General features: G+C 30.6%; 1 protein-coding gene across 2 annotated transcripts in view; it reads left to right on the top strand.

Annotated features, from left to right (window-relative positions):
- The window catches only part of mib2 (E3 ubiquitin-protein ligase mind bomb 2), a 33,023-nt gene extending 28,142 nt beyond the window's left edge, over positions 1–4,881 (top strand). For both annotated transcript variants that reach the window (XM_074120609.1, XM_074120610.1), the window contains exons 13-16: positions 520–675; positions 755–954; positions 1,366–1,541; positions 2,385–4,881. In XM_074120609.1, coding sequence (XP_073976710.1) covers positions 520–675; positions 755–954; positions 1,366–1,541; positions 2,385–2,617 — 765 coding nt within the window. In that variant the 3' untranslated portion in view covers positions 2,618–4,881. The remainder of the gene's footprint in view (positions 1–519; positions 676–754; positions 955–1,365; positions 1,542–2,384) is intronic.
- The last annotated feature ends 6,674 nt before the right edge of the window (positions 4,882–11,555 follow it).

Raw genomic sequence — 11,555 nt, forward strand, 5'->3', positions numbered from 1 at the left:
CTACCTATTATCTACCTTTTGGTACAGAATTCATTGGAATCTGAACAATACAAAGCGAGATATAAAGGATTGAAATTTGAATGAAAACGAAACGCACCAAACTTTAATCTCTTATGTCTCATTAACTGTAATCAATAGAATATCGCCATTTATGTCATTTATAGAGCTAACTATTCTCTACATTTTGGTACCGAATTCATTGAATTCTGAAGAATACAAAGTGAGATATAAAGGATTGAAATTTGAATGAAAACGAAACGCACCAAACCTTTAATCTCTCTCTTAAAGTAGAAGAAAAGAATATTTTCTCTGAAAATGATGTTTTTGCATCAAAAATACAGTTATAAAGGAGGATTTATGCCTGTATTATAAAGAAAATTTGGGAATATTATCTTTTATAGAAATAGAGAAAAAACTTCTCTAATTTAGGTTTTTTTCAACAGTTTTTGACGATCAAACTTTATTCAAATACCCTACTGGACATTTTTAATAAATTATTATATTTATAAATATTTTCAGGGACATGCAACGATAGTTGAAGTATTGGTAAAAAAAGGTTGTTCCTTAACTTTAGCCGATAAGGAAGGAGATACAGCTGTGCACACTGTTTTGACCAAGAGGGCCAACAATACTGCCAACAGTATTGATCAAAATAGTGCCCCGAATGTGTTTAAGGTAATTGTAACGTCTTTAATCCTATAGAATAAAAGAGGTATTTGGATTTTGATTAAAATGTAAAATTTTTAATCAACAGTTAATGACGGAGATCAAAACAATGTTAGAAGAGTTAGAAGAGAGTACGGAACACGTCATAGGTATAGCAATTGCTGCTTTTCTTGTCCAAGAAGGGTCATCATTAGAAGCTGTGAATTCCAAAGGCAAAACACCTTTGAATGTAGTAGAAGACACTCATATTGGCGAAATTCTTAATAAATACGTTCTCTCTGAGGAAGAGTAAGTAATTTACTTTACATATATGTTATTTTTGGCCATTTCCAACATTAATTTGGCGTTATTTGACAGTATTGTAATTATTTTCTCTTTTCCCACCTATTTATTATATCTTTTCATAGGTAAATATTTATGGTAGTTTAGGTTATGTTATTTAATGAATAATGTTATTTTATTAAAACATTTAAATATTTTATTAATAATGAGTAAATCGAGGAGTGGTTAGTGCGCAATGCATTTCCACGCAAAGTTGCTGGATTGTGGCTGCCAGCCATTAGATGTTCTCTCTAGAGCTTTTTTGATAACTTTAATTGTTGATGCGCCTTAAATTAACTAAATAATAATAATAAAATTTACTGACTTATTTTTTTATTAATTTTGTTCTATTTTTTTTTATTTTCGTTTTTTACATAGGAGAGAAAGGATGAAATCAGAGAAGAAAAATGTTGAATGCTTTTTGTGTTCTGAATTATCTGTAGAGAATTGCCTCTTGGAGCCCTGTGGTCACAGAGTTGCCTGTGAGGATTGTTCGGCCAGACTTAAAAAATGTTTCAAATGTCAAGTAATCATTACTAGAAGAATTGGCGCTGGTAAATAGTTTTGATGTCTTTGTAGATTCTATTGAATAATATCGGTATATATTAAAGTTCGGCTTATAATTCCAGTGTAGGACGCCTTTCGCTGTTTTACACATGATTTTTTTTTTGTTTTGTTTTTCTTACATGTTCATAGACAGTTCGAATATCTGTGGGTTTATCTTTAGTCAATAATTAAATTTGTCTTAACTACATTTACAGTTTTTTCCAAGTTTTAAATACAATTATAACTTGGATCCAAGTCATGTTTCGAAACATGCAATTTTATCAGCTTATAAGGGGGGGAAACATGTGTTATATCTTTATTATATACACTTATTGGTACTGTGGCCATGTGCTTAATCAGAATTTGTGTGATCTGATTTCTCAGTAGTATTAGTTGGCACTGTTTAAGGAAATTTCTAAGTGGGCAGGAAGAGTGAGGGTTGGTTTCTAAGAACAAAATATAATTTGGGGTACATTTTAGTACCCAGTAAAGCTTTTTAATGAAAAAATGCATCTTTTTTTCAACATCACATTGCTGGCCATCCCCGCACTAGAGCACCACCATAATATAGCTGTGCTCCACTATTAAATACATGCTCTTTTGATCTAAGAGGCAAGTGTTTATTACACATAGATTATTGTATGCTGAACTCAGTCTCGTAATAAATTTAGTTAACCTTTCAGCTTTTAGTTGTTTTAAACTAAACACCTAAATACTTATATGGAGGTGGTACTTATTTGATTCTCTCCTTACCCCACCTTCATTTTTCTCCACTAAGCATTTTGTCTCCGTTTCTAAAAAGTAAGATTTTAGGCCAATAGATAAATGCATAATGAACACATTCTTTGCAGATGGTCGTACTGTTCCATTCCACACAAAACAACAACCTTCAGCCGAATGTCTTCGATATTTAGAGACAAAAATTGCTGAAATAGAAGAAGTACATTGTTGTACGATATGCATGGAAAGAAGAAAGAATGTGGTTTTCTTATGTGGTCACTCAGCTTGCGACAAATGTTGTACAAATTTGAAAATATGTCATATGTGTAGGAAAACGATCACTAAGAAGATACAATTGTATTAATAAGAGAGGGCGAGATGTGCGATAGTTTTAGGGAGAAGTGGCATTGAGTACGGATAGTATGTGAAGTGTGTTAAGTATGTTTTTCCTTTTGAGATAAGTTTTGTTTTTATTGTAAAATGTGTACAGTTTAGGATATGAGGAAGATATCAGAAGATATTTATTGTTAACTCTTCCATTTTAGATAGATATTTCCCATTATGCAAACACGTCTACCGGTGATAATTGTAATACAATAATTTCCAATATTTCTAGTGATAATTTAAAATGCAACAAAAAAATAAAAAAAGTTTTTATTTTTAATTCACTTTATGGCTATGATTTTATTTTAAAGGAAACACCTCGCAGTTATGTAAACTGTAAACTTCTATTTTCTAGAAAATACTGCTATGCTAATACAGTGTAAGGTTTTGGTAGCAATGTATTTTTATTCTTGGGGCCTTGAGGTGAATAATTTGGCCTAATTGCATTTTTATTTTGTTCAGAAGGTTTTAGTTTGTATTTATAGAATCTTGGGTTTCATGAATTTTTCCTTTTGAGAATTCGTCATAAGTAACATTTTAATGATAAATTTATGAAATTTTTGACGCCTCATAGCCTGAGACCATTGGCACTTGTTGCCTTCTTTAAATGCTCAGCAGGTCCGCTTTCCCTTCAATGCTTGTTTTCAGTTCTTCATTAAATCGCTTCCTTTAATAAATTCCTATCGTCCTGGCTGGCTAAATATTTGAAATAGATTCTCTCTTCTTTTTTTTTCTTTCAAATTTTTCATTCTGTTCTACATCCTTTTAAAAAATCCCTCTTCCGCTTCAAATGAATGTCAACGATTAGGATATCAGATTCACTTGTTTTTAGCAATGTTTCATATTTTGTAGCCTGGAGATCACAATATTGCTCTAGAAGTTACGCAATTTTGTAGATTCTATCAGTAAGAGTTCTCTCAAATTATGAAGTCTTTCTTAATCTGAATTTCGTTTTGTTTTTTCGAAGTCCTTTCTTAAAGTGTTGTAATTAATGTTGTTATCGACATTCTACTAGGGAAGTATACTCAAGTATATTGTATACTCATTATTGAGGATTTAATACTATCGTAGTGCTTTTTTTTTTTATAAAGAAGGCTAATTGTTTTTTTTAAAAACTACAATAACATTGCAAACTTTCCAATTTTTGTTTTTATAAGTCTACATATTTTTTTAAAATTCTTAATATTGTAAATTTAGTTGGGTTTGCAGTATAATAAGTTGATTTCTGAATACCCGACATAAATTGCTGTTTTCCTTAATTATAAGTCTGAATGGGATATGTACCCATGTATATTTGTGATGTGTAGCCAAAGATTGATCCTTCAGTTTGGAGTACAGAATTGCCGTACCTAATTTTAGTGAAAATCAAGTTCTCAGCACCAAACGTGAAACTCAGAAGATGTATAATAATCTGAAGGAGTTGATAAATTAAAAAAAACAAAAAACAAGAGTACTGTGACTGTTAAAATCTACTTTTAAGTTCTTAACACTGGAAGTAATGTAGATCATGTAATATGTATTGAAGTGGCCTTTTTTTAGAAATTCAGTTATCGTTCCAATAACATTAGAACGAACTGCTCTGAGGGCGAAATTCCTGATGTGATTCTTGTCCCTCCTAATTAGTAGTAGGGCTACTTCAAGCTACTTAACAGTCCCTCTTTCTTAAACTCACGGAACATGTTAGCGAATATCAAATACATTACTAGGTAGTTAGGACGTTTCCCTAATTCATTTTTCAGCAATCTAACGCTCTGAACTATTTTCTGCAAACGATCCAGGCTGGTCTAGACAGTTCTAATAAATTCTTGATTGCAGTGGCTGAAAAGATAATTTAATTTCCCTTGCATTGTTTGTTTTTATCTGTCTAGATGCAATCTTTTTTGTTCTTCCATTGCTTCTAGTCGTTCAATTAAAATATGAAATCAAAGGGCTAGTCAATTTTTTTGCCTAGATCTAATACTTGGCCAAAATATTATGACTGAAAGTGGCAGTATCCTTTCTTCTTTTTCAATTAGTGAATCACTTACCAAAAACGATGTACAATATTCAAAATATAGTACATCTGTTATCACATTCTAAAATGTTACTTGCGGCAATTCCTTGAAAGATTCGTGAACTGTTCAATCCAAAGAAATTAGGAGATAAGGTGCTAGTAGAACAGATTGTAAATAATTTTATATTGTAAAAAATCAAATATTTCCATTTTCTTGAAATATCTCTAATTAAATTATCTAATTATTTTTATTATGTAATTACCTAAAATCTGTTTTTCCCCTAGTCGTTTTTGCTCACATACTTATTTAAACTTTATTATTTTATTTATTTACTTTTCATTAATCATTTGATTTGTTAAAAATTGGAAGCAAAATAGTTTTTTTTCTTATGTTTGAAATTTGTACTTCACTCTAGTGAAAAGAAAGGAACAGCTTACTTGTTATTTCAGTTATTGCTCTGAAGTACACTTTTCTATCCGACTTGCCAAAGCTGTCAAAGAAAAAAAATGCAAAACTTATTTTGCTTTTTTTTCTTATGTTTGAAATTTGTACTTCACTCTAGTGAAAAGAAAGGAACAGCTTACTTGTTATTTCAGTTATTGCTCTGAAGTACACTTTTCTATCCGACTTGCCAAAGCTGTCAAAGAAAAAAAATGCAAAACTTATTTTGCTTTTTTTTCTTATGTTTGAAATTTGTACTTCACTCTAGTGAAAAGAAAGGAACAGCTTACTTGTTATTTCAGTTATTGCTCTGAAGTACACTTTTCTATCCGACTTGCCAAAGCTGTCAAAGAAAAAAAATGCAAAACTTATTTTGCTTTTTTTTCTTATGTTTGAAATTTGTACTTCACTCTAGTGAAAAGAAAGGAACAGCTTACTTGTTATTTCAGTTATTGCTCTGAAGTACACTTTTCTATCCGACTTGCCAAAGCTGTCAAAGAAAAAAAATGCAAAACTTATTTTGCTTTTTTTTCTTATGTTTGAAATTTGTACTTCACTCTAGTGAAAAGAAAGGAACAGCTTACTTGTTATTTCAGTTATTGCTCTGAAGTACACTTTTCTATCCGACTTGCCAAAGCTGTCAAAGAAAAAAAATGCAAAACTTATTTTGCTTTTTTTTCTTATGTTTGAAATTTGTACTTCACTCTAGTGAAAAGAAAGGAACAGCTTACTTGTTATTTCAGTTATTGCTCTGAAGTACACTTTTCTATCCGACTTGCCAAAGCTGTCAAAGAAAAAAAATGCAAAACTTATTTTGCTTTTTTTTCTTATGTTTGAAATTTGTACTTCACTCTAGTGAAGAGAAAGGAACAGCTTACTTGTTATTTCAGTTATTGCTCTGAAGTACACTTTTCTATCCGACTTGCCAAAGCTGTCAAAGAAAAAAAATGCAAAACTTATTTTGCTTTTTTTTCTTATGTTTGAAATTTGTACTTCACTCTAGTGAAAAGAAAGGAACAGCTTACTTGTTATTTCAGTTATTGCTCTGAAGTACACTTTTCTATCCGACTTGCCAAAGCTGTCAAAGAAAAAAAATGCAAAACTTATTTTGCTTTTTTTTCTTATGTTTGAAATTTGTACTTCACTCTAGTGAAAAGAAAGGAACAGCTTACTTGTTATTTCAGTTATTGCTCTGAAGTACACTTTTCTATCCGACTTGCCAAAGCTGTCAAAGAAAAAAAATGCAAAACTTATTTTGCTTTTTTTTCTTATGTTTGAAATTTGTACTTCACTCTAGTGAAAAGAAAGGAACAGCTTACTTGTTATTTCAGTTATTGCTCTGAAGTACACTTTTCTATCCGACTTGCCAAAGCTGTCAAAGAAAAAAAATGCAAAACTTATTTTGCTTTTTTTTCTTATGTTTGAAATTTGTACTTCACTCTAGTGAAAAGAAAGGAACAGCTTACTTGTTATTTCAGTTATTGCTCTGAAGTACACTTTTCTATCCGACTTGCCAAAGCTGTCAAAGAAAAAAAATGCAAAACTTATTTTGCTTTTTTTTCTTATGTTTGAAATTTGTACTTCACTCTAGTGAAAAGAAAGGAACAGCTTACTTGTTATTTCAGTTATTGCTCTGAAGTACACTTTTCTATCCGACTTGCCAAAGCTGTCAAAGAAAAAAAATGCAAAACTTATTTTGCTTTTTTTTCTTATGTTTGAAATTTGTACTTCACTCTAGTGAAAAGAAAGGAACAGCTTACTTGTTATTTCAGTTATTGCTCTGAAGTACACTTTTCTATCCGACTTGCCAAAGCTGTCAAAGAAAAAAAATGCAAAACTTATTTTGCTTTTTTTTCTTATGTTTGAAATTTGTACTTCACTCTAGTGAAAAGAAAGGAACAGCTTACTTGTTATTTCAGTTATTGCTCTGAAGTACACTTTTCTATCCGACTTGCCAAAGCTGTCAAAGAAAAAAAATGCAAAACTTATTTTGCTTTTTTTTCTTATGTTTGAAATTTGTACTTCACTCTAGTGAAGAGAAAGGAACAGCTTACTTGTTATTTCAGTTATTGCTCTGAAGTACACTTTTCTATCCGACTTGCCAAAGCTGTCAAAGAAAAAAAATGCAAAACTTATTTTGCTTTTTTTTCTTATGTTTGAAATTTGTACTTCACTCTAGTGAAAAGAAAGGAACAGCTTACTTGTTATTTCAGTTATTGCTCTGAAGTACACTTTTCTATCCGACTTGCCAAAGCTGTCAAAGAAAAAAAATGCAAAACTTATTTTGCTTTTTTTTCTTATGTTTGAAATTTGTACTTCACTCTAGTGAAAAGAAAGGAACAGCTTACTTGTTATTTCAGTTATTGCTCTGAAGTACACTTTTCTATCCGACTTGCCAAAGCTGTCAAAGAAAAAAAATGCAAAACTTATTTTGCTTTTTTTTCTTATGTTTGAAATTTGTACTTCACTCTAGTGAAGAGAAAGGAACAGCTTACTTGTTATTTCAGTTATTGCTCTGAAGTACACTTTTCTATCCGACTTGCCAAAGCTGTCAAAGAAAAAAAATGCAAAACTTATTTTGCTTTTTTTTCTTATGTTTGAAATTTGTACTTCACTCTAGTGAAAAGAAAGGAACAGCTTACTTGTTATTTCAGTTATTGCTCTGAAGTACACTTTTCTATCCGACTTGCCAAAGCTGTCAAAGAAAAAAAATGCAAAACTTATTTTGCTTTTTTTTCTTATGTTTGAAATTTGTACTTCACTCTAGTGAAAAGAAAGGAACAGCTTACTTGTTATTTCAGTTATTGCTCTGAAGTACACTTTTCTAACCGACTTGCCAAAGCTGTCAAAGAAAAAAATGCAAAACTTATTTTGCTTTTTTTTCTTATGTTTGAAATTTGTACTTCACTCTAGTGAAAAGAAAGGAACAGCTTACTTGTTATTTCAGTTATTGCTCTGAAGTACACTTTTCTAACCGACTTGCCAAAGCTGTCAAAGAAAAAAAAGCAAAACTTATTTTGCTTTTTTTTCTTATGTTTGAAATTTGTACTTCACTCTAGTGAAAAGAAAGGAACAGCTTACTTGTTATTTCAGTTATTGCTCTGAAGTACACTTTTCTATCCGACTTGCCAAAGCTGTCAAAGAAAAAAAATGCAAAACTTATTTTGCTTTTTTTTCTTATGTTTGAAATTTGTACTTCACTCTAGTGAAAAGAAAGGAACAGCTTACTTGTTATTTCAGTTATTGCTCTGAAGTACACTTTTCTATCCGACTTGCCAAAGCTGTCAAAGAAAAAAAATGCAAAACTTATTTTGCTTTTTTTTCTTATGTTTGAAATTTGTACTTCACTCTAGTGAAGAGAAAGGAACAGCTTACTTGTTATTTCAGTTATTGCTCTGAAGTACACTTTTCTATCCGACTTGCCAAAGCTGTCAAAGAAAAAAAATGCAAAACTTATTTTGCTTTTTTTTCTTATGTTTGAAATTTGTACTTCACTCTAGTGAAAAGAAAGGAACAGCTTACTTGTTATTTCAGTTATTGCTCTGAAGTACACTTTTCTAACCGACTTGCCAAAGCTGTCAAAGAAAAAAAAGCAAAACTTATTTTGCTTTTTTTTCTTATGTTTGAAATTTGTACTTCACTCTAGTGAAAAGAAAGGAACAGCTTACTTGTTATTTCAGTTATTGCTCTGAAGTACACTTTTCTAACCGACTTGCCAAAGCTGTCAAAGAAAAAAAAGCAAAACTTATTTTGCTTTTTTTTCTTATGTTTGAAATTTGTACTTCACTCTAGTGAAAAGAAAGGAACAGCTTACTTGTTATTTCAGTTATTGCTCTGAAGTACACTTTTCTAACCGACTTGCCAAAGCTGTCAAAGAAAAAAAATGCAAAACTTATTTTGCTTTTTTTTCTTATGTTTGAAATTTGTACTTCACTCTAGTGAAAAGAAAGGAACAGCTTACTTGTTATTTCAGTTATTGCTCTGAAGTACACTTTTCTAACCGACTTGCCAAAGCTGTCAAAGAAAAAAAAGCAAAACTTATTTTGCTTTTTTTTCTTATGTTTGAAATTTGTACTTCACTCTAGTGAAAAGAAAGGAACAGCTTACTTGTTATTTCAGTTATTGCTCTGAAGTACACTTTTCTATCCGACTTGCCAAAGCTGTCAAAGAAAAAAAATGCAAAACTTATTTTGCTTTTTTTTCTGAAACTATTAAATTGAGAAATAGTTGATTTTTTTTTTTTTTAAGATTTATTCATTAACAGAAGTGATTGATTCACTTTGCGATTGATAAATAACGAGAATGAAGAAAATTAGGAATTAAGTTGATATCTAAATAACCAAGGTGTTCCTTTGTTTGTTTGTAATACCCAGTTGCATTTTTACTCTTCCATACTTTTTTTTTCTTAATTTTACTGGAAATTGTTTTGTGTGGTGTTTATTGCCTAAAGCCAAACACCATCAACCTCAGAAAATCTTGTATTAAAATGTTTTTAAAATTAATTTATTTAAACGTAGTAGCACCCTTCACTTTATGAACTGAATTTAAATTTGAATGGAAGCTGTTCATTATAAATGGTGCTAATTTCCTATAAAAACGAAGAAAAAAAGTTGAGATGGTGCTCTATTAGAGAAAAAAGAAATTGTGTTAAATAAAGTTAACATTTGCTCGGTTGTGTTAAACTCTTAATTGTACCAAACTGTCTTTCTAGAAATATAGCTCTCTTCTTCAGCTACTGCATCTGTAATTTAAGATATATATATATAGGCACCCACAAAACGGTAAAAACAGGGTCATAACTTTTGTTTAGAGTATTCATTAAAACTATTCAAATAAAATAAAAAAGGAATGTAAATATTTTATTCAAGAACATCTTGCAAATTCGATTTTAATACAAAAAGAAGTTCAGACATTTCTATAAAATCTTTACTGAAATCTTTTTAAAAAGTAAATTATCAAGTGTTAAAGTTCTACTGAATTTCAATTAGCAATTTTCATTTTAGCTCAGAAATATACGGTTGCTACTGCTTTTTTTTTGGTATCTCATGTTTAGTGGGAGGGGGAAATCATATTTTCAATTTTAAAATTCAATTTTGGAACAAATCTAAGAACATCAAGAGCAACAGCAAAAACCTGCCGAAGTGAAGGTGCCTACTTTTAACTTGAAATAATGATTTTCTCTGCAATATTAACTTAAAATGTTGCTGTTATTTTTATTCTTAATTTGTTTTAAAATTGAATGTTTTCTTAAATCTGTATATTTCTTGGGTTTAAATAAAAAGTGGCAGTTCATTCCTAAAACTTAAAGCTTGAATCTAACTTAAAAAAACAAAATCATTCATGTTTTGATAGATACTTCTGAACTGTTAAGTACTCTTTTACAATTAATTGTAACCTTCATCATATTGTTTACTTTTGTTTAGTGTTTTAAATATCTTATTTATTTGGTTCGATGATTTGATATACGTAGGGCTTAAAACGATGTTCTGGCGGTGTCTTGAGCAAAGTTGAGCCACCCTTAGAAATGGACCTGGTGCACCTTTCGTCCGAAATTGCGAGGGTATTATTGTATCTCCTCTGAGATCTAACATAATATCGCAGTTACGACGATTCTGCTCTGAAGAGAATGAGCACTAGATTTTCTTCTGAAATGGATAACCTTTTTTTATTGGGTCTTACGTCAGTTGATTGGATTGTGCAGTTTTACCAGTGCATTGCGATAATGATTATTGTTCTGCCCTAAAAAATTTCTCTTGAAGCAACAAAAAAATCTTCTCGGGGTTTGCTTTTCTCTGACACCCACAGTACCAGCACCCTCCTGCCTGTTCTCCTTTATTTGCACTCAATTTTCTACCAGCCGCGAAACTAACCGTATACATGATTAGTGCGCTTCTTCATTATTGGAGAAGATGCCTTTTTCTCAAGACTCTCCAAGATAGTCGTAACCTCTAAAAATACTAGCCACAGATCTATTAGTATCTCGGGGAGGGGGGGGGGGGAATAAAGCTACAAAAAATGAAGTTTATCATCTTAAAAAGGATAAAGTTGATTCAGTAACAACTCAAAATTATCAATCTCATTGAATCCCACAATTTATCGACTCGAAAATAGTCGATAAGGTAAACAATTTGAAAATTCTATTTGCTATGAGAAACTTCTTTCATGAAAAAAACTAAGCGAAAATAGTTAATTTTTAATCTATCAGTGTTGGTAGTCTTCCTCTCGAGACAATAATAGAAACATTAATAAATTTTCATTTAACATGTTCTGTTCGAACAATCTTCCAATTCATTCTTGAAAAGTTTGAGATTATACTAGCATTTTATTTGTGTAATCACTGCCAATATTTTATCAATTTTTGAAAGAAAAATACCGAAAAAGAGAAATGAAAAAATAATAAGAAAAATAATTACTTGTAAGCCTAATAAAATTAAGCATATCAATTTTTGGAATTTTAGGCTCATTACATACGAATCAAAGTTT

Source organism: Rhodnius prolixus, unplaced genomic scaffold (assembly GCF_049639745.1).
Source record: "Rhodnius prolixus isolate KJV_2025 unplaced genomic scaffold, Rpr scaffold_2, whole genome shotgun sequence".
In the NCBI taxonomy this organism is placed as follows: Eukaryota; Metazoa; Arthropoda; class Insecta; order Hemiptera; family Reduviidae; genus Rhodnius; species Rhodnius prolixus.